Source organism: Sturnus vulgaris, chromosome 4, assembly GCF_052056855.1.
Source record: "Sturnus vulgaris isolate bStuVul1 chromosome 4, bStuVul1.hap1, whole genome shotgun sequence".
Classification (NCBI taxonomy): domain Eukaryota; kingdom Metazoa; phylum Chordata; class Aves; order Passeriformes; family Sturnidae; genus Sturnus; species Sturnus vulgaris.
This window is the reverse complement of record NC_142246.1, coordinates 63,965,838-63,990,095: the sequence shown is the minus strand read 5'-3', so window position 1 is coordinate 63,990,095 and position 24,258 is coordinate 63,965,838. Positions and strand designations below refer to the sequence as shown.

The 24,258-nt window shown below is 38.6% G+C and overlaps 1 protein-coding gene across 6 annotated transcripts in view; it reads right to left on the bottom strand.

Moving 5' to 3' along the window:
* Positions 1-24,258, bottom strand: part of INPP4B (inositol polyphosphate-4-phosphatase type II B) — a 294,269-nt gene that overhangs the window by 143,957 nt on the left and 126,054 nt on the right. For all 6 annotated transcript variants that reach the window (XM_088164137.1, XM_088164138.1, XM_088164136.1 and 3 more), the window contains exons 5-6: positions 20,063-20,181; positions 18,093-18,209 (exon numbers count right to left, since the gene is read on the bottom strand). In XM_088164137.1, coding sequence (XP_088020263.1) covers positions 18,093-18,209; positions 20,063-20,181 — 236 coding nt within the window. The remainder of the gene's footprint in view (positions 1-18,092; positions 18,210-20,062; positions 20,182-24,258) is intronic.

The following is a 24,258-nucleotide window of genomic DNA, read 5'->3' as shown; positions in this document are numbered from 1 at the left end:
GCTGCCCATGGTGCTCTGGATGAGCCCAGGACACGTTTGGCTGTCTGGGCTGAGTGCACATTGATGGGTCATGCCCAGCCTCTCCTCCAGTACCCCCCAAGCCCTTCTGGGCAGGGCTGTTTTCAATCCATTCTTCATCCAGCCCTGATATTTTTGCTTAGAATTGCCCTGATCCATGTGTACAAAAAAGGCATTCTTAGCACACACAGATAAAACAGATCAAAGTCACTGTCTGAAGACTGAGTAATACCAAAATCATTTAAACAATAGATCCTCGTGCGACTCAGCATAATTCTTTCTCTTTCAGAAAACGATTTTCTACATAACTGAATGGTATCCTCTAAAAGACCATATCTTTGAATGTAATTGAAAAACTTGCAAATTTCCTTTGGGCTGTATTCCTCTTGAATTCCTTTGGGCACTCCATGACTGCTACTAAGCTTGCATTGCCCTGGGGACCATGACTGCTATTCTGGACCAGAGCAGAGTTACTCAGCAATGAAGCTGGCACAGTTTTTAACCACCTGGCCTGTGTACATCCAGTATTCAGTGGGACAGGTTCAAAGAACCCCAAATTCCTGTTTTGTCTTGAGGTGCATAAATGAGTATAAGCATTGCCCTGCTTAAAATAGTTAGAGTATTTTTGTGCTAATTACACACATCCATATGAGCACAGGATCAGTATTTTAGCCCCCACACAACTTTCCTCATTCCTCCTTCTCAGTCTATTCTCCCAAATTACTTCAAATGAACAATAAAAAACCCAAATCATCCTCAAACCAATAACAAAAACCCCCACAAAACTAACCCAGTCCAAGAACCTCTTCCAAACCAAACAATCACATTTAAGCAAAAACTAAAAACAAATACTTTGAAAATTATTTTAGAAAATATTATTATATATATTCACACTGTCAGAATAAGAGGAGCCTGTATCAAAAGTTTAATATACTTCAGCTTTAAACCGTTATATATTTAGCCTGAAGCCAATTTCTTTGCCAAAAAAATCCCCCAAGAGAATAGGAATTTAGAAATTACTTGCTGACAGAGCTGAAATTTCCTAAATGAATTCTCATTGCTGTATTAAATACTTAATTTCCTTTCCAGTGGTCCTCTATAACAAAGATTTAGAAGCAAAGGATCACAGCCTTCATAGACTTTCTTATGACTCAAAGAACAGGAGTAATAAAGACATATTCCTATCTCAGTTTAAGGGTTTTACTGCTAAGTTTTTCACTAAAAAAAAGGATGGAGATTGAAGTAAAGTTTATTTAGCTTTTTGACCCCTTTTATTTATTAAAATCCAATTTTGCCACAGATAAGACAAAATGATGTTATAGTGACCATCTGTATGTTCAAGTACAATGAAAGGTAAACAGAATTTTATAACTGAGACAAGGTTTACTCGGTTTCCTCATAGAAACATGAGGCAAACTGCATTAGTAATATTTTGGAATTCAGTCCAAACTATTTCAGTGGAAACTGTTCTGCTGAATTACCACCTCATTACAGTTATGGCATCTTTTCTTCTGAAAAACATGTATCTCGATGCCATGTTGCTGATTGTCTATAAGCCTGCCAGATATGGGTTTCCAGGTTCTACATTCCAAAGGCACTCTACTCCTACCAGATTTTCACTCCTCAGAACGTTTGTGTCATTATACAGATACCTGTTGCAGCTGCATTAAAACCTATGTTCCTGCCTTTTTTTTTTTTTTTTTTTAAAAAAGAGCATTTCAACATTTCAACCATATAACTAAATTTCTTCTACTCAGTTGAGCAGAATAACCAAGACAAGGACTGGACACAAACATATCTCTTTCCCAATCTGCCCAAAGAATCCCTGAAAACATATAAACTGTATAAGGAAAATATTTCCCCCATCCTCCAGTTGATTGTAGGAGAGAGCTCTCCCTTTTCCCACTGAAGACAACTGTTAGGAGCAGGTCTGATCTGAAGGCCAGGAATGTGTTTCATCCAGACCCCTGATTAATTAACTCTTGGAAAGGTACTTGGTCTTTCTCTTTAAAGTTTATGGAGCATATTGCTTGGTGTAGGTAGGCTGACCTCTATATTCTAATAAAGAGGCTCTGGAGAAGTTTAGGTCACATTTTTCAAATGTACAGGCATCTGAAAAAGGTCCTGACAGATTTCTTCAAGGAGTTTTAAAAGTGCCTGACGAAGTACATGGGGCTAAAAAACAGAAGTACCTCAAATAGCTTAAAAAACTGGAAATTGGATTTCTAATTTGATTCAAATCCATTGAGCAGCCCACTGGCATCTTCAGGTGTGTAAGTATCTCCAGTCTGAATATCTTTACAAAAATCAATCTATAAGCCTTATACTCTTCAGCTACAGCAGAAGTTCTAACATGGAGAAAAAAAATGACAACCATTATAAACTCATGTTTCATTCTTCAGAAGCAGCTTAGACAATGCAGTACCATTCCAGAGCTTTCAGGTTTTTCCCAGCCCAGTGTATAAGCTATGATTTCCCTAAAGGCTACAACAGCATCTAAGTAGTAACATCTACAGTCTAAGTAGGTTACTTGTATTCTCTGTCTGCTGAGGGAATAACTTTGTCCTGTGGGACAAACTACTTTTTTTCTTTGCACTGCTGTGGTAGATCTATGCTAAAAGAAAAAAGTAACAAATTGTTACATCCAACAGAACCTATCACAAATTATATAACTCTATTTCTTGCGGTGAATGAAAATTACATGAGAATCAACTGTCTTTGCAGTGGCTGACTGAAAGAATAATATTCAGTGAAATTTATGCCAAAAAGTTCTCTTTTGTTCAAGGGCATGATGTGCTTTTAAAGACAAACAAGGTAGGACCACGGAACAGAGGATGCCAAAAAACATAAAGCCATTGAAAAGAAACTTATTTTTAAGGCACTTTTCAGGAATCTGTAAGTTTGTCAGCAGAGCAAAGAAGGCTGAAATACTCCAGTGAAGTTTTTTGCACCAGTCAAACACCAGAGGGTGCTGGGGTGGCCTCGGTAAAACAGGTTTGTTTCACTATTGAACTGACCAAGTTTCTGGGACTGAAAGATGGGAACTCCAACAGCAAGCACCACAATCAACATCCAAAGCTCATAGCAAATTTAACAATTTCCATGAAGATCACTGAGGTATCCACTCTTCCTTTTTCTCTTTGCTTTTTTCAACAAATTTCCTTTCAGTTCCAAATAAGGACAGACTGATTAAGAATCCTGTTATTTCTGAAAATACTGGATTCAAATACAAGTTTTGGAGAGATGTAATTAGGAAATTGCCATGTACATTTACTGAAAAGAAAATTTTCATGAGAAAGAAATTTTCAGAGTTAAATTACATCCAATGTTCAACTCAAACATTGTCAAAATACTAACAGCTCCTGGGAAGGAAATGCAACTTGTACAAACACTCTGCAAACATCATTTTCAGCCATAAAAGCTTCTGCAATTAATCATATCTGTAAGACTGCCAGGAGAATTCAGTTAAACACAATGTCATCGCTCATTCTTGCAGCATTTTACTTCAATACATCCTTGCTGATGGTGAGAGTTTAGTCCTGAAATGGATGTCTGGATCCTTGTGCTCCAGCCCTGTTCTTGGTTCAAACCTGCCTGTCTAAAGCCTCCCAGTACCTGCAGTAAGGTGTGACTCCAGCTCTAATTTTCCAGCCATGTGTAGTGTTGCTGGGTCTCAGTCACAGCATTGTGCACTCCTGTGATGAGTACATTTAATTTAAGTCTCTCTCTCTCTCTTTCCACATAGAAATTATTTCCCGGCCCTATTTCCCTGGCACAATACTGCTTTTATTTTAAAAACAGGGGTTACACATGCAGATTTTTTCAGATTAACAGGGCAGTCACTATCTTTATTTGCACAACTATTTTTTCAGGAAATAAATTTCGGCAAGTTACTATATAATATCAAAATATTGCGATCAGTAACACTTTTACAGAACCCCCAAAAGAAAGAAGCAGGAGCACTCAGTACATATTGCAAACAACCCCTGTGTTTGAAATGATACCACCAGAGAAATACTGCAGCCACACATCACCTCCACTTCCAGACATAGACATTAGAGAAAAGGATTGAATTACAGAACTCATATATTTCATATATACAGCTCTGGATCTGAAGCTAACCAAATGCAACAAAAAAAGCCCTACTCAACTTCCTTCCCTAAAAGTTGAAATGTTAAGGAGAACTTTGTCAGCAGTAACAAGGACCATATAGATTAGAAAGAGAAAAAAAATCCAAACTAAAACAAAAGAGTAAATGAAGATACCTGACACTGTAGCCTACATTCCAGCTTTTTCCTTTAAACATCCTGAAGAAAACATACCTCAAAAAGTAGCACCTTTTCTAAGACTGCATGACTCTAAATACTGGTATAAATTACCTCCGACATAAACACCAACTGCCTTATTAATATTTAGCAGAGCTTCAATGCTATTCACGATTTCTGTGTAGATTGTTTTCATCTTCCATAGGACTTTGTTAATATTGACTCTAGAAACAGCACACAGGAAAAGAGTCAGAGCACTAAACAGCACACACCGCTCTGGGGTACAAACTCCAATCTTTCCACCTAGCCTAGAAAATAACCCACCTACATGTGATCTCCTTACTCATCTGAAATCCAGGAGAAGGAGTAAGAGATTAAAAAGAAACAACTTAAGCTGCCTTCCAAAAATGAATGTAGAAACTTTCATGTAAATACATGCACCTTTCAGAATTTCAAGCCCTGTCTCCTGCAAATGCTGTCCTTGCTGAGATACTGACCTATATTCCAGGCTGTGAGCAGCACCCCGCCCTCAGACTCCCTGCCAGCTCAAGCTCCAGGAATTATGCCATGTGGAAATTTTGACTCATCCAGCCAGCTAGACCTAGCAAGTTTAAAGTACCATCAGGCCAAGAATCTTACTAGAAACAATCTCTTTTTCCCCTAAAAGCATCCCCCAATCAAACCTAACTCAAGGGAAATCAAACCAGGTGAACATTCTTGACATTTTCTTCCAAACATTAGACAAAGCAGCTTTTAAACATCACATTTTAAAACAGTTTAAATTTCATGGAAGACAAGAAAATGAAAACATTTTACAAATATGAGCCAAACCAAATGTCCCCATTAACCACTGTGTTCTTAAGGAAGGTGAGGTGTTATTAGAGGTGAATGGCCTTACAGTAACAGCAGAGGCTAATTTAAGAGAAAGTGATTATCTGCTTAAAATAACTGCTAATAATAATACAGTATTATTACATTAGTTTAATGGTAATGAGAACGTTTCCTTCTTTGGAAAAGCCAAGTTAAATATTTCATTGAAAAATTAAATTACTTTAATAAAGTATTGAAGGCTTTTTCTCATACTTTGCAGAGCTAATCCTGAACAAAACATGAATACATCATATAAATAAGAAACCACAAATAAAATGAAATAAAGTACTTGAAATTATTATTTTGGTTTAGGCACACACATTAGACAATTTGACATTCTCTGAACATTAAGAAATACACTTGCAGAACTCATCATATTGCACTTACTAGTAATATCAGCATACATTGGTTGCCTTTTTCAAGGATAATGAAACACACTTTACTTGCAGTTGTTTTAGTTACTAATGCTCTAAGTTCCATGATTATAGAGTTTAAAACAAGATTTTTTTTTCCCTAACTTCTACATCACAAAGAATTTATTATACCCAAAGTTACAATACTGGCAACTGTGGAAGCAAATGGCAATAACAGCTTCACTTAAACTCCTGTGCCTTAGGCCCAGAAAACAAGAGTGAGCAGGTACACACTACAATCACATGAACTGCAGGTATAGAAGATAATTACATGAACTTTGGATTTTCAAAGCAACTGCAGGGGAACCTGTGGCCTCCTTGATTTTACTTGAGCTTTGTACTTACCTCACACAACACTTGAGTTTTTGCAATATTAGTATCTTAGCTAATTCTGTATTTTTCATTACAATCTCAAAGGCAAAGATGTGTCATCTTATGGCTCCACAGTATCCAGGGTTATCTCTCCAGTAATTCCTTCTAATGCCTTACATGTATCATTACTCTTTCCAATGGCAAATATCAAAGGAATTAGGACTTGAAGTCCATTTCAGAGATCCAGTTCTATTTGTAGGCAAACAAATCCAGCTCTAATTGAATGCAAACCTGAGACACAATGGTGTGGGCTTAAAGTTTGACTCTATCTTATAATTTAACCTCTTTCTCTCTGAATATGAATCTCCCCAGGACTTTCTTCCTGTCACATCCCTACTAATTTATTTCACTTGGCCAGCTGCTCCCCATCCTTCCCTCATCCTGCACCAAAATCAAATTTCAGCAGGCAAGGAACAGAACAGCCAAAAAAGAATTTTAGTGTGGTGAAAGCACACATCTAAGAGAGCAATAATGGGTCTACTTTGCTAGGCACTATTAGATTGGTGCTCTACATCACATCTAGGCCCTCAAGATTTTTCCTAGCATCTGCCTTCCACTCTGTATTTCGTGTTGGGGTGTTGGCCAGACACTCACAGCATTTCTCCTCCCAGGTTTCCAGGTCTAGGTATCAGTAGAGAAGGACTATAGGATGTTACAGCAAAACCTATCTTCTCCCCAGTCCAGAGGTTGCCTTACAAGCTAATTTTCAACATAAGTTTTGCTTAATTCCAGGTTAAATCCTTGTGCTTTCATCACTTGGTAGGGAAAAAGGTAAAAGAAAAAAATCTGCACGCTCCCAAGCCACATGTGCTTACTTTTATCATCTCTTATTTAGAAGTCATAACAAATGTTAAAACCACCTGCAAATACATGTTTGCTTTTCTTTATAGAATAAACAGACTATAGACTATAGAATACAACACAGCTTCTTACCTGTAATAAAGGTACGCAATTTGTTGAAAACCTAAAATTTTTTCCCAGTCTCTAGACCCATATTAAACATTATATATTATATGCCATATTATATAAAATACTTATTGTATCTGGTTTCAGACAGTGCAACCTCACTTATGGAAATTTCCAAGCCACCAGGATACAAAAAACCTAGTCTTAAACAGTGCCTACAGTGCTGAATTCCCCAAGTCAGAACCAACCACTTCCATTTTGATTGACTGTGAAGAGTGATGTGCAGGTTAACTTACAGCATCTCAATAAACTGTTATGGATGATAGCCACTCACTAAAGAAGCAAAGAATTTATTGTCCATTCAATTTTTAATAATTCAAAGACATCAATAATTATGACCTAATCAAAAGAAATGTCTGAGCTATGCAGTCTCATAAGATTCACTGTGATTATATCACAGGTACAAATACAATCAATACAAATTTCCTGACAATTTCTCTTAAAGAGGAGATTGACAACCCAGAATATTTTATGTTACTTAAGCTAGGTGTTCAGATCATAAGAGGAATTAATTACTCTGTCTAAACAACCTGAATTTGCAAGTTTTTCCTGTGTAAAGGACTTAGTCCACTAGTAGTTCAATGGATACATCCAATTTGTCTTAACGTGAAAAAAAGTTCAGGTAACTCTAGGAGCAGCTTTGTCTAAGAGTTTCAGAAACATTAAATAAACAGCATGGTCCATCCTGAGCATACAAACAGGCTGCACACCTAGCAGGGAAACCAAACTGCAAATCTGGGAAAAAAAAATGAACTGGCAGGAAAAGGGGAGAAACAAACCAAAACCAAGGCAAATAACGCTTTGCTTTTTCAAACTACACAACACCCTTTTACTTCTTGTTACTGTCTCTTCAACTCTTTCAATAGACAGCTCATGGACTTTGAGGGACAATATTTTAAATATTAAGAATGCCAGTATCCTAATTCCTGTGGAGTTTGATGCAACTGGAGTCAACAGGCTTTTCGTCTTCATACTGAATGCATTGCTGATTATGAGGTCTCACCTGTCTGAAAACAGACATGAAAACTTTTGTCCCTCTAGTCCCTCCTACAGATGACTTTTCTAAGAGCTACTGCTTGAAGAACATGAAGAAAGGAGCAGAGAAAAGGAATACACCCCTGTCCCACTATCAAATACTCTGTACAGGGCTAATTCGAAGTCCAGACAGATTTATTCATCAGGAGAGGATTGCTAAGTGATAATGTCAAGGCTGTCTTAATGGGCAATGAAACTGGACATGACTGTCACAGAGTATTGTGTGTACATAGAAAAAAGTCTCTCAGGAAGCCTCTCAGTAAAATCGGGTATATGTGCCTATATTTTAATTTATACTGCAAGGACAGTCTTCTGTCATATCCAAGCCTGAAAGCCATTTGGACCCAGTTAATTATTCAGAAACTTCCTTGTCTCATAGGGGTGATGTTATTTCAGAATAGGGTAGTAATAATTGGGCAGTAACTGTCCAGAGCTTCCACATTCAGAGATAATTTCTTTAGCAAGAGCCTTGCAATTACTTCTTTTTGAAAAGCTGCCAAGTTATTCCCCAGGAACAGAGGCAGTGAGAATCTACAGCTACAACAAATCAAGGACCTCCGTGTTCAATTTCACTGAGGCAGCTGTGTGTCAAAATCCAAGCCTTCCAAACATCTCAAAAACATACTAACTGCTGCCTTCTACAGGAAAAAAAAAAAAAATCACACTTGTACCTCATTATACAAATTTTCTGTTCAGAAGCAAACAACCCTATCTGAAGGGTTCTCAGAGAAATTATTTTTTCCCCAACACAAACTTATGGATCTGCATTTTAAGACAAAACATACCTACATACAACTGCTCATAGTGCAGATGCTGTTGCAATGAAAGGAATTAGGTTGTAACTCTCAATGCACTTCTAATACACCCAGTAAAACTGCTGAAGAGTAAATTAGGGAAAACAAAACTAAAGAGCTGTGATATAATGCTGCTCTAGCTGCTGCTGCCAGATTTTGGTGGAAATAGTAGAGACAAACTTCTAAGACAGTTACACATGCACAGTTTTGTGCTAATAGACCTGGACTTTTACCCCACAGAGATCCAGTGGTTTTCTTTCTTTCACTAAAACTACAGTGACAAATGCCCACAGTCTTACCTTAGAACCAAAAACCTGAGCAATGTAGACAACCATGTGTAACAGTGAGACAAATGAAGTAAGAAGAATTCAGCTTCCACCAGAAGGGGTTGTCAAGTCAGATATCAAGTCAGACTAATGTAATATACACTCACTCAAAACCTTCCTTTTATGTCACAAGAATACATACACTAGAAATGCTGCAAAAGTTCTACTCCTTTACTATTCCTGACGTGTATGACAACGTGTCTGCTTATCACCTTGCAGACAAAATACATTTCTCTATCCTCTCTCCAGTGAGAGTCCTCTGAATTTCACTTGAAGGGGGCTCAGGTGTTTTACAGACAAAACTGACAGAACAGTCTTTGCTAATTGTCATCTTTGTTTTCTGCTCCGAGTTACCTTGATAGCTCTTTGACCCATTACATATGCCTTAAATGCTGCGCCCCACTGAAATATGCTGAAGCCTGCAGGGAAAGCTGGGGTAGAAAAAGCCAGTAAAATAGAAAGTCATACTGTTCTCTACTCTGAAGGGAAGTGGGAAAGAAAAAAACAAAAAGGAAAAAAAAAAAGAAATCTTAAAGTGGTTTGGATAGTTGTGACTTCCAGCTTTTTCGTTTGACATGAGTGAGACTTTGTATATGGAAAAGGATTTAAGGATGATAAGACTGCAAGAATAAACATCAACAGCTGCCTGGTACTATAAAAGTCTTCAACTATTGCTACTTTAAAAATACAGTGATTGTAATGAGAGGAGGAGAGGGGGAACAGAATGCACTAAGTTCTCATCATTTCCAAATAGTGAAAAAAATAACAAACACCAAAAAGACTAAATAGAAACATAACTAATGTCACTGTGCCAGTGAGTCCTTGGTTATAATCCACTATCTCTCCAAAAAGTAATAAATTCAAGGCGAGGGAAGTCAGTTTACTCTTCAGTGAAAGGACATCTCAGATACCACAAAGTGCCAGAAGGTCACAAAGCAGCTGATGCTCTGTTCAGTGCAGTAACTGCTCTGTCCACTGAAAATTTGGGTCAAAAACTGTTCCTGTTAATAATGTTCATTCACATTTATGCTGCTGAGATTTTGAGAGGACCACACGCACTAAATTTTGACCACACTACAAGACTGTATTTGTCCTTTGTTCTCCTGGCTTTCTGGCCATCACTATGCAAGCTGCAAACAGATCTTTAAAGAAAATGTATGCTAAAAGGCAGGGATTTTTGCCCTTCCTTTGTGATCACACAAGCCATGGTGAACAGGACAAAACAAAGAACAGATCAAAACAAAATCCTCATTTCTGGCATAAAAAAGCCGAGCATGGAGAATTTCAGCCACATGGGAATTTGTTTCTGTAAAATACTGCATAATGATTATATAAAGAGGCTTTGATTACTGTAAAATTCAATGATACATGCATTTCTAACTGCATTGGAAATCCTAAATGATTACACAAGCCTTTCAAGTTTATTCATCAAATATTTAAAATACAGCATAATACAAAACATTTAACTAGTTTACTCGGAGCAATTTACTATGCTCTTCTAGCAGTAATTTGCTCAAGAAGATAAAGTCTCACATTACATCCAATGCACATGTTTCTAATGTAATTTTTTAATAGAATTATTTGCTCAGCTTTTGTTTTTAAGTACAAAGTTTCAAACATAAACATTTACTGGTACAAGCATGGCCATAACTGTAAAAGGCACTTTTGTGAGCCACATGGTAAAGGAAGAAAAATCTGTTCTAGCAGATTGAATTTGCTCTTTTCAGTTTCACAGAACACACACCCCAAAACCTCCAAAGAAAAAAAATCTGTTTCCAACCTCTGAGTGCCTGCTTTCATAACACAAAAGCAAGAGCAGACTTACCACTGCTCCATACACCTTTCTTTTCATATTTTCAATCCTTATTGAATACTTTGCTCTGTTTTACATCAATCTCTACAAAGGGTGGAATATCTACCAATGCCTACAAACACTTCAGAAGGAATAAGCAAGGAAGGAGAAGTGGTGGGGTAGCCCTGGGTATTAGGGAGGGTTCTGATTGTCCAGAGCTTAATGATGGTGACTATAGGGTTAAGTGTCTACAGGAAAGGATCAGGGGAAGGGCAACAAGACAGACCACTGAACCAGGATGAAGAGGTGGACAAAATGTTGGAGAAGTCACACTATCAGTAGTCCTTGTTCTCACGGTGGGACTTCAACTTCCCAGATATCCTCGGGAAATTCTACCCAGCAGAGAGAAAAGGGTCCAGGAGATTCCTGGAATGCGGTAAAGAGGCATTCCTGACACAGCTGGTAAGTGAGCCAGCCAGGGAGGGCACCCCACAGGACCTGTTTTTTGTGATCAGAGGACTGGTGGGTGATGCATTGGTTGGGGGCTGCCCTGGGCACAGAGATCACAAAATAATGAGTGTTCAGGTCTCAGAAAAGGAAAGGAGTCAGTAGAACAGCCAGCTTGGACTTTCAGAGGGCAAGGTTTGGCTTGTTTAGGAATGTGGTTACCAGAGTCCCTTGGGTGGCAGTCTTGAGGAGCAAAGGGGTCCAGGAAGGATGGACATTTATCACAAAATCCTCAACACACAGGAACAGGCCATCCCCCTATGCCAAAAGACCTGCTGGTGGAGAAGACTGGCCTGGATGAGCAAAGAGCTTTGGCTGGAACTCAGGGAGAAAAAGAAAGTTTGTGGCCCTTGGAAGAAAGGGAAAGCATGCAGGAGGACTATCAGGATTCTATTAGCTCAAGCAGGGAGAAAACTTCTGCAACTTCATTTGGTGTCTGCCATAAAAGACAGTAACAATTGTTTCTATAAATACATTAGCTACAAAAGGAGGGCTAAGGAGAACCTCATCTTTAATGGAGGCAGAGGCACACAGAGACAAAGGATGAGGAAAAAGCTGAGGTATTTAATGCCTTCTCTGCCCCAGACTTCAATAGCAAGACCAGCTGTTGTCTGGATACCCACACATCTGAGCTGGAAGAATCGATCATTCACCTGACAATAAATACAAAATTACTAATGAGAGCAAACAAATCTTATCCTTGAAGTGACTCAAACATTTCCATGTTGCTGCATTGAGCTCAAGGAAATCCTTCACCCCTGCAGGGCTCCCCATGAGCAGCACCAGCCATCCCTCCATGAGGAGCAGCTCCTCCAGTGCCTTGTCCAGGGGGTGTCAGCATCAGAGGCACTGGGAGGGAAAGCAGGTCAACCCTCTGAAAGGGCAGAAGCATATTCTAAAGATTGAGGTTGACTGTTCTGATGTGCTCTATGCTGGTCTAGTGAGGGGCAGAGCAATGAAGGATATACAAGAATGATATATTTGCAAGCTTTTTGGGCAGTGCTACAGAGACTGCAACAATCATGCCCATGTTACTGAAATCCCTAGCTGATTAAAATAAAATCTACAGGAAAATGTTACCATTTACTAATTTGTTCCTTTCTTTCTAGGAAATTATCAAGGCAACCCCTTAAACTTTTCGAGAATACCATTCTACATTGCTTTTACAAATCTTTTCCCCACTGTCAGCTCTTAGAACAAACCTTTGCCTGATGTGAGGCAGCAGTAGCATTTGATTGGCAGAGTTGGTAGAAAAAGAAAATGGAAAATTAACAAATGCTAGGTTACAATTTTCCCTGAAGATATAGCAATAGGGAGGAGCTTGCCTCAACAAGAAAAGACAAAAAAGTAATAAAAGGGTGGAAGAAAAAGTAGTAGATAGTTTGAAAGGGAGAAAGATTTTTACATAGTCAAAACCTTCCACTGAATTTCCAAGGGTGAGGCACGAACAAATGGACTCTAAGTCTATACCTGCAACTTTACCAGTCTTGACACTTATCCTGAATTCTCTTACAGATAGATGAAGATATACAAAACTTTTTTGTGCCTTCAGACACTTCAAAGAAAGGATTTATATCAATATAAACCCAAAGGAAAGTTAGTCGTTTGAATTTCCCTTTTTTTATCCAAGACTTTAAAAAAATCCAGAGAAAGCCTGACAATAATACTTTAGGTGGATTTGACACGCAGGTGGCTCGAAGAATCAAAACACATTTCTCTTCTCCTTCTAATAAGGATGTTTAGTAAGAACATCTAGCCTGATGCAAAAGGAAAACTAAATCTATCATCAAGTATATATTTATGAAAAAAAAAAAAGATGATTTCGAAGAGAAACATGAACATCTAAAGCTTTAGTCAAAGTATTTCTGTGGGTAGGACTGCAGTAGTCTACAGTACTGCTCTATTAAAGAGAATGAGATAATGAGAGTTTTTAATGTAAAGCAATATTTCTCTGCAAATCCTGCAGAGGCAGCAGCGAACAGAATTGAGAAAGGGAAGACTTAAGTGACTTTTTCTTTAAACAAAATATAGCACTTTGCCTCAGTTTTTGAAGAGAAACTGCTTCAGTATTTTTAGTGTTCATAGGAGCGAGGGACTGAGCACACTCTGGTGCAGGCAGAGAGCAGGAGAGGCACCAGATTTCACATTTCTCTCTGCTAATGCATTTCACACACTGCTCTGCAGCACTCCTAAATGCTGCAGCCCTGTGTCCCTTCAGCAGAGATGGCAAAGCAGCCAGGACCAAACTGCACCATGGTGGTGGTGTGGCAGGGATCAATGCCCACGAGGGAACACGGAACGCTGTCACTTCAGATTTGGCTTCACAGCTAAACTCAAAATGCCTCTCTCTGTCGAGATGGACAGTCTTCATTTCCCACTCACCCCGGGGGGATTCAATTTTAACAGAGACACTTGCAAAAATCAAGAAAAACGCAAGTTTTGCAAGATTTCATTCCTAGTGAACAGGTTTAATAGAAGATTCAAATCCCAAGAGTTAAAAGACATATAATTTAAAGCCTAGGTAATCTAAAATTGCCACTTTACAACATGTGTTGCTATATCCAAAACAGAAGTTCTAGCCCCACTACTTCTAAAATTATCAAATTAATCTAATTTTATTCTCAGTGATTAAGATGAAATTTGGGAAGTAAAAAAAGGAAGCCCAGACTGCCAAACGTGCAATATTTTAACAGCCTTTTATACATCCAGTTTCTCCTTGCTCTCAGGAGATAACATTGGTGTGGCTGTGTGTAACTTTCAGTATCACACGTGAATTCCAGTAGTGATATCCATCCAAAGGAGATTATCTTTGAAGGTGTGATGCAAAGATAAGATACAGAAAGTTCCCAGCAGTTACAGAAAATTGCTCCTGCCTCTGCTCCCAGCACTTTGTCCAAGTGTGGATGAAAAAGAGGTGGCTCAACTCACTAGGGTGAGGTTCTTAGCTCTTGCTGCAGGACACACGTATTCCAAACACAAAACTGCTGCTTCCCAGAGTAGGCTCTAGACTCCTCACAGTGGAACCCAAAACCATCAGCTTTGTGTTTTCTGTGTCCCTGTCATGTGGCAAGGCTACCTGACTTGTGCTATGCAATATTTTCCCAGAGAATGAACCCGCCTGCAGCTCTAAAATTTACTAGACCAAACTGGGCTAACCTGCATGTTTATAAGAAAGGTAGGAACAGCATGCTTACACAAAAATGGGACAGAGGCAATTTTTGAACAGTTTAAAACCTATAATTCTGATCTTATTAGACAGTGACAAAGAACAGATACAGCCCCAGCATTACAACACAACCCAAGTTTCTAAAATCCTAAAGATAGTGTAGCTCAAGCCAGCAAAACATACATTTGCTCATGGCAATATGAGAAGAAAAATCTTTGTGATATAGAAAGAGATGTCACTATACATTTTTCATAATATGGCATTACCCACTGATCTGTATGTGTAGCTTCACTGGATATATATAAATGATATTTCATAGGCATTCCAACTACTTTATTCTAACTATATCAAAGTAAACTCGGAATAACAGTCTTTGTTAAAAGTTTCTATTTACATGAAAACTTACAGTAACTAATCGCTTAGAAAGACTAGTCAAAACAAACAGAAACCTCCATTTCATTAAATTAAACAGCCTCAGTCACAGAAATCCTGACACAGCCAAGAGATAATTATGATCAACATCAGACAGAGATGCATAAAAAGTGAAAAGTGCAGTCAGAACATTCAGTGTGTCAAGCACAGTGAATGTGATCCCAGCTGCACAGTATTTCAATATAATTAAACCACACATCTTACATAATGTAAGTTAAATGACAGGCAAGAGTGAAACAACTATCAGCTTTCTGGTACAGGAATACCAGCACTGAATGGTTATTTTCAAGATTTTTTTAAAAGAGCAGGCCAAAAAGAAATTCTGGTTGTTTCTCAGTGAGGAGCATCCTCTTTCACTTTAATATTATGACCTGTGTTCACAACTCAAGTATTTAGTTAGTCTTGTATTATAGTAGAAATCCAGCAGGTTTGAAAATGAGAGCTAATTTTCCTGTATAGACATAGTCAGGTTTAACAAAACCCAAGAAAACGCTTTACTCTGTGATGTGTTCACTGCCATTTCCCTGCCTTCTCCACAGCCTTTATTTGTGGCAGTAAAATCCTGCTGAGTTTAATTAATGCACAGAAGTCACTTCTTATAGTTGCAACAAGAGAAATAAGGAAAAAGTATATATTTGTGACAAGAGATATTAGCTTCTTTGAGCTTATTAACTGAAGAAAGCAGCAGCAGAGCCCTGATGCTGTGGGAATTATTACTGTAGCACAATTTCTGCAAAATATCACCCAGTCAAATCCAAGGTTTATTTCTGCCATAAATGCCCAATTACTCGAGCTGGTGTCTGCTCTGGAGCACAGCCTAGAGGAGCAGGGCACACCCAGCAGGCCTGGGTTCCCCTCCATCCCCAGCTGGATTACCTGTCTGTTTGTAGGAATGGTGGGACTACATTTGGCAGCCAAAATATGAGTGGCAGCACTTTTTGGGGAACAGGAAAGCCAGCACTACTGCAGACTGAAGAATCAGAACTGTGGCACCACAGCACTTGGAGCAGTTTTACTGCCAAAAGGACACATCCAGTTTCTTGGGTAGAGAACCAAGCATGGAGGTCTACACTGTTCCAGCAATGCTGATAATGATAGCAAGTTATAGTTCATTTCAACCTGACTTTTATGAACCTACATCAACATCCAGACTTGAAAAAAAGTCACCCAAACTAATGGAAAGTGTGATGGCTTCTACTTAATTACAGGTAAGAAGCCAAGTTTTATCATCCCTGAGATTTTAAGATGCAAACAGAAGTCCAAATATTGCCACAAATGAAGTTGCAACCAGGGTAGCCTGGGGTCATTCACATATGCTGCAGCCCACCTCGATTGAAATCTTACATCTTATTTAATTTTTTTCTTACCTACATCCAGCTATAGAATGGCTGAGTAGTAAAAAAATGTTAGATGTATGTAAACCAGAAATGGGATTAATATTTTCCCTTATAAAAAGATGCTACAGTAAAGACCTAGAACGTTTCACATAGGAACAATATAAATGCTATGACAAAAGAAAAAGGTATTCTCTCATGATTTATAAGCTACATCAGTAGCACTCCCTGGGAAAGACTCTAGTCCTGTACTTCATTTGTAAGGAACAGTTACAGAAAGTTCTTACAGGTTTGCAAAAAGCTTATCAAACTATATTAATTCTCTAGGGTAGATCTTCTCCTGCATAAGTGACAGTAGAGAAGCCTGGAGCTAGAAAAGCAATAGTACAGGGAGCAGTACTATGAAACCAGTTCACTTTTATCACTTACAGATAGGATATTATTTTCCAGTGTCTGTCAGTCAGAATGAAACTGGAAGTGAAGGACAAAGTCCAACTCCATTCACTCAATGCCTGTTACCTGTCCACAGGTGGCAGCTTTATTGAATAAACAGCAGATCCCATTTTAAGGCCCTGTAGTCTAATCCATTACCAGATGTTAATTACATGTGTTAAAAAATACACGTACATGTTCATTTCCCAGTTATTCTTAAACACAGAAGAAATCCAGTTTCTATGTTAAAATATTCCACACATTCCCGTGGAAGAGCACAGTGAGGGGACAGAACCAACCTGTTTGCTCACAAAGGCTGAAAATTTCAACAAATTGATCAATAATTTTCTACCTGGAAAAAATTACGAGTTCTCAAAACATACAACTTTACTTTTCTAAGCAGATCAAAAACAGTCTCAAGCTTTAAATTGTGCCTTTAATTCCCTTCTTATGGATAATGAACACATATACAGTCAGGACATAAGCCTGCACTTGCTTTAATCATGCTGGGTGCCAACTACAGATACGTAGAGAGCAATTCAGTTAATTAAATACATGTGTTAAGGACCATTCTTGATGCCCAAGAGCAAGCTATCAGCTGGACTCCAGCTGCCACAGAAGAAAAACACACATCTCCCATAGGTCCTATGATGACATCTAGCTCTGTAAGGCTGTCTTAGATTACCTGGAACACATAAAATGGCACTCAAGCTCTACATTTGGCAGTTAAATCACTCAGACTGTCCTACTGACCTCCATAAATCAGCTCGAGTGAGTAACTTCTAAGAATAAAAAGCTGACTCTGTATTCAAGAATGTATAACACCAGAACCCCAAATGATTCACCTTTAGCTGTGACACTGTAGAGCTTGGACTGCTACAAATCAATAACAGAAGCAGTGACAGAAAAGCTGCAGGTATCACCACACAAGACATCGAAATAAAATATGAGTAGCTCTCTCTCAGGTTACACAGTTCTACTGTCATTCAGGTTTGTGCATACAAGTAAAATATTATCAGAAACAAATTTCTGAAAAATTATTCACAGTGGTGCTATCTCAGTCTATTCCATGTGTTCTCTGCCCTCAAAAAGCACACCAGAGCAATCTTTTATTTACCAGGAATACTTGTGCTGCCTCATGTAACCAGTTAAAAAGCCAATAGCAAAGTACCCATCTTAAGTGCATGGTTCTCTTTCTCTATTCTCTAACAAATCAACAACAGATAAAGTAGATTTTAGGAACAAGAAAACAACAAAACCAATTTTACATTAACCCATTTCCCCAATTTACTAATGAGAGCCAAAGAACAACACAGCAAGAAACTTGTTCCTCAGTAAGATCTGTGCAAGGAATGAAGCAAAGCACTTACCGTGTCTTGGGATTTGTCTTTGACATCATAGACTGTTAGTTTTATTTTAGTCTCCTCATAGATGGGGTATTCCGGTGGGAAGGTCACACCAGTCAAAAACAGTGGATCTTTTGTACCCTGTGCAACATGAGAAAACACTCAGTAAGGTAACAGCTGTGCAATGTGTGGGATGTCACTGTGCAGGTACAGAAACCCAAAAGGAGTCACCTGTCTACAGCAGAGAGATGGGAACAGCTGTTTTATTACCCAATGAGAAAAACAAACAACCTTAAAACTTTATCAGGAAAAATAAAAACAAACAAACACAACCCAAACAAAACCACAACAACTTCCTGGAAAGTTTTTTTTAACTGGAAAGGATATGAAGTGCTTCTGAAGCAGAGCCTAGTAACACGTTTTTAAACAGCTCAGCCAGTATCAGGTTCTGGAATATAACCTGTAATAACCAAACCCTTTCTTACTCCCACGGCACTTTCTGAAAGTACCATAATTTCATCTTAATTTAAATGAACTAAAGATTTAACTTGCACACACATACAAAAGAGAGCAATCTTCATTATGCCACAATAATAAGTACATAGAAATGCTACAGAGACTCTCGGTATTACATTAAGGATATTGATTTGTGGAGGGGGGATTGAAATACTTTTTACACAGTACTGCAATAAAAGAACATGCCTCTGCTTTGAAACATTATCATTACACCTAAAAGCTGTATACAGAAGTAACTATACCATAGCTAAAGAGATACAATTAAATGAATCATATAAAATGTTGTTTATAATTTCTTAATGTTTAATTATACTTAATTTCCAGAGATTACCAGACATGTATCCTTAAATTTTCCATTAAGTAAAAAAAAAAAAAAAAAGGTTTGTGTATGACAATGGTAATTTATCTTATGGAGTAACTTTCTGTGCCCCTGCCTTCCTCTACAAAGCAGAGAACCTTGACCAAAAAAAAAAAAAAAAAATCAGGAATTTATTGAAGTCTGGGATATTGCATTAGGAAATGCATCAACTTCTATTAAAAAAAGTTATCTATTCATCTTTTGCACGACATCATTCCAGACAGACTGCAATGAAGCATCCCGATCAGATACAAGATATTTGAATTAAGCAGTTTCAGGATAGTTGAGGGCTGAAACCATAATAATTTAATTAGTAGTTGGTTGAAAGTAATCACTCAAAGAGCTCATGAAATATTCTCATTGTACTTAACAGTTAAAACAAGCCTCTGGCGAAATCATGTGTGTGTTTACAATGAGACTTCCCTGCTCTTAATGAATCTCTCCAGTGAGTTAAGCAAGTTACACCTACATGGCTCACCCTTCATTTTCTCTGAACCATTTTTGCTGTTTCTGACACCGATGCTTACAGGGCAAAAGGAGGACTAGCAAAGCAGCCTCAGACAACTCTTGTTGTAACTTATGATGCAAGTGACTAATTATTTTATATAAAGTCACAGACATTACGTACACACATTCTTTTCCCAAATTATAGATGTAGGGTCAAATTTTTCAAATTGCAAAAGCATCAACTCTCTAATGGACAAAATACAACAAGAATCAAATAGGATAACAGACCACACAATACACCTATATTTTTCAGCAATTTAAAAATATTTTCCAAACTCACTACACTCTTAATTATGTTTTATTCTGCATTGCCTTGTCCTTTCACGAGAGGAACTATTCCCTGTTTCATTCTAAACCTATGTCTGGAGAATTGAAATATTCTCCATGCCTCCACTTGGAACAACAGAGCTTTCATGAAAAGCCAAGTTAATTTCTGTTTATCCTGGTTAAATGCCAAGAGCTACAGTACACTTAGGTATGCTTAACTAACTGCTAGAGTGTGCTTGTCTTACCCAAGACTATGCACTAACTTGTTTTATTCCTAATTCACTTTCTAAGGAAGAAATGAGCAATCCATTAATCAACACGTTAATTGAACAAGAAAGACTCTCACCTCCACGATTTCAGTGCTTGAGTACCGCGTCAAAATGTGCTCTGCTGGATGCACCACTGAGACTTGGATAAACGTATTCAGCTTCCGATCACGGGTAGCAGCCACTAGATCCTTGCACGCTGGAGACAGTGCAAAATAAAAATGAAATACTCAAAAGCAAACTCCAGGAAAATGCTGTCACAGGCACTGAACAAAGCAGACCATGCTCTGGCTCCAGATTAAATCTCCGGAGACAAGTCGATTTAACAGAGGAAGTCCCTTGGAAGTAACCTACAGAAATAGGAAGTCACATGCCACAGAACTGAGCTGAGATCTCGTTTCCACTAAAAATACTCGCAGCTTCTGCAAAGCTCCCTGCCAGAGGCTCATCAGCCCCAGTCCACGAGCGTGCGTGCGCATACGCTGCAGTAGTAGTTAATTTGACATAAGTACTCATTTAATTTGCCCACAAAATCTCTCTTAGCAGCCTTATTGGATCTGCTCTTGTCTGACAATTTTCCCAGTTACACAACCGTTTCGAACACATTCTAAACCAGCTAATTGCTTCAGTGGTTAAGTTGATTTATGTTGTTTGTTACTATTTGGGAACTTAGCAGAACTAGCTGTCAGGTATCAATCTACATACCTAAAACCAGACAGCAACATAACCGATTATTTTGTCAGCAGCTGGTATATAAATGGGAATTGCATTCTGCCTATTTAGCATCATTATTAAAACTCATTCTACCTAATAGAGAAATTCAGTTCTGGTTAAGTAATTCATTTTTATCCTGGGCTCACAGTCATGCAGGTGACTGAGATCATTCTTTACACTAACACACCTCGTGCCTTCAAAATGAAAAGGTGAAAGCACTGAAGAAAAAAGAGTAAATAAATAAATGCACAATTAGCTGCTACACAGAAGGGACACAGATTAATGGGGCACGCATTGGCTCAAAAGCAAAAACCATCCACCTTTCTATTCTTCCCCAAGGAGCACACAGCAGTGAACACTGAGTTGGGATCTACCCAGCGCTTTCTGCAGGGTAATAAACTACCCTGGGATCTCAGAAGCCTGAGGCAAGCAAAGAAAAGCCTATGGTTTCAGAGAGGGTAATTGTCAAGAAAAAGCTGAGAGTCTTTTCTAGGAGCCACTGCCTACCAGGGGCTTCCTCAAGTGCAGCTGACCTTTAACTTTTCAAAAGGTGAGTCAGATTATCCTCACAGCAAGCAAACTTGGTCTGATGAGGAGCCAACTCTAGAAAAGCTCTGATACATACAAAAGGCCAACTCAGCTTGTTCTATACCTTTTTTCTCCTTTGGGCTTGAACCTGCTGCTGGAGTAAATAAAAGGAAAACTGGCTGAAGCTTTTTTACCACTCTTTTATTACAGTTAAAAGAGACAGGGAGACAATTAAATCTAACCTTCAGAGATTAAAGTTTTTGCTTTAGTCCAAACTGCCAGTGAAATCTCCTGGTACACAGTCTCAAACTGACCCTATTTTAATTTGGTGGAAAAAGTGGGATAAGCATAAAAGTTTGTGCATGATGAAATCTTTAAGAAACCGCTGATGTAACAGCACAAGGCTCAAATAGTGAGTTGCCAACAAGTCCTTGCTGCTAAGACTCACAGAATTATTAAAACAGCACTACTTGATTATTAGCACTACTTGACATTACCTGAAAAATTACAGTAGACTTACTGGAAAGCAGTTGCTAAAGTACAAAAGGTTGGGCAGATACCTTTTGACACCATTTGACTTTGTCCTCTCTAAAACTGACCACAAAAATAGTAGCAGATCACTGAGATGTCCAAATACAGCCAGTTCCCCCCACAAAACCTGATCTCAGGCCACCATACAACCCTTAAATATCACACCCTATAATAAATTGTTTTTATAATGTAGCACAGTTTCGGAGGAATGGCAAGAGAGTTCATGTTTACTATCAGAAGCTGGAATAGAGAGACAGTCAAATTTTTCACGCCCACCACACAGGAAGGCTAGCCAGCTCACAATTCAATAGAACACAACAAAAGGGAGAAAAACAATGAGGCATAATTAGGCCCCAAAAAAACCACTACCACTAACTCAGGCAGGAGCTCTACAGCTGAAGGCTTGCAAAAAGTACTAGTGAACGATGGACGAAGGTAAAATCCTCACAAATAACAGTTTGATCTAGCTGTGGCTTGTATCAAATATATTATCTAGATGTGACTAAATCTTATAGCTGCCAAGAGCACGAGTTTTTATCCTATTGAGAAATCTTTAACAATAGGAAGAAGATTTGCACTCAGTGGTCACCACCTTGGTGCTATCCGCGCATAGGAGACAATTTATTTCTGTGACAATACTGCAATCCAGTCATTAGATCATCTTTCCTGTAAAAAGGTGGCTTAGCAGCATGATCTTGAATTTCATTGGATAGAGCTGAAAGGAAAATAACTCATCTGCATATCCCCAGTAGGGAGGATCAGCATAAAGCATCAGAAGTCTTTGGGAGACACCAGTGCAGAACGATAAATGAAATTAAATGAAACCTGCATCTACTTTGATGACAGTGTTATTTATCTCTATTGTAACACTGGACTACTGCTGTTCACAACTCGTCTTTCAGTCAGAGAGGATATTCAATAAAGTTGTCCCTGGTAAAGAACACAGAAGTTGTCAGTTTGAGCCACAGTGCATCACTTCCCTTCAAAACAGGCCAAATGAAAAGTTCAACAAAACAAAAGGACTGCTTTTAAACTGATGCCAAAGAAGAAAAGCTTGTTATATCCTGTTTGCAGCCTGGCAAGCTTCATAGCCCCATGCTACATTATTGCCCTTTGAACAACTTTATTATCAACATCTCCAAAAACCTTAGGTCTCCAATGAAACAAAGTGGACATGAAGCATTACACAGTTAGGAAAGCAGAAGACCAGCTACATATTATATATTTAAACCTGTTAGGTATTACTAGCATACCACTCAAACAGAAACCGATGAAAACTCAATCACAAAAGGCATTCTGAGGCTGCTTCCTTAACTGCAAACCTAACACCGTGAGAGCGGGTAACAACATCAACACACTTTCCACCATAACCTACGCCCAACCTACCCGCAGGTGATGTTAATTCTCAATACTTCACCATGTCTGAATTAATTCTGGAAAAATTCATCAACAGAACTCAGTGAAATGAAGTGCCAGCTTGTACTTACATGCCAAAAGTACATGAATCTACTCATTGTGACTGTTGACTCAGTGTGTAAAAGCCTGAGTCATGCATTCCCCTGGTGACCCCACCTCTGCTGAGCCTATTGGTGTGCAACGAATGTTTAAGGAAGAACTGCATTAGGAATAACTTATGCTTTAATATCAACAAAGAAAAAAAAAAAAGTTGAGATAGCAGGAAGAAACAAATCCTCCACTGTTACTGCACCGTTCTCTGTGCTGCACTGACACGATGGCTGTGCTCTTTGTCCTTCTGTGTGTGCCCACATAAAGAAGCAAAAGACTGGTTACTGTTTCCTCACGGGACCTTGGATGATGGTCTGAAAAATGTTACTTCTATATAGGAAGAGAGTACAGAGAGAAAAACTAAAAAATCCCAATTACTATATAACAGTAAGAGGAAAGGAAACAAAACAAACAAAGCCCAGAATAGGAATAGCCTGGAAATTAATCATCTACCTTCCCTGAAACTGTAACACTACTGACCAGGCACTCAGCACTCTCTGCTCCAACCACAAAGCCCACTGAAGCAAAAAAAAAAAAATTAGTCTGGCAGAGAAACAGGGAGATGCAGCATCTCCCAGAAATGGAAAAGGTCCAATGGCTAGAACAAACAGCACGGGCAGTGGGAATGAAAGACATCCCCAGCTCAGAGTTCAGACTTGTTTGGGAAATGAGCCAAGGAGGAGACCAAGAACTGGGAAGTGGCATTGAAACTGAATAGCTTATTTTTTCTAGATACAGTACATCAGTGAATGTCTCCTCATACTCTGGATTCACACCATGCATGTGTTAACGTGTGTGTGTGCAAGGCAGCTCTTCCTCTAACCAGTGACAGAAACACTGTTTCCCACAGCTTTGTTCCTTTCCATATTCCAAACCAAAACAGATTCCAGGCTAGGAACAGGAATTAACAACATAACCCTCTTGTCTCCAGGGCATGCTATTTTGTATGCTGTCAAAACAAGAGAAAATTAGTAGTGTCTGAAGACAAGGGGCATGG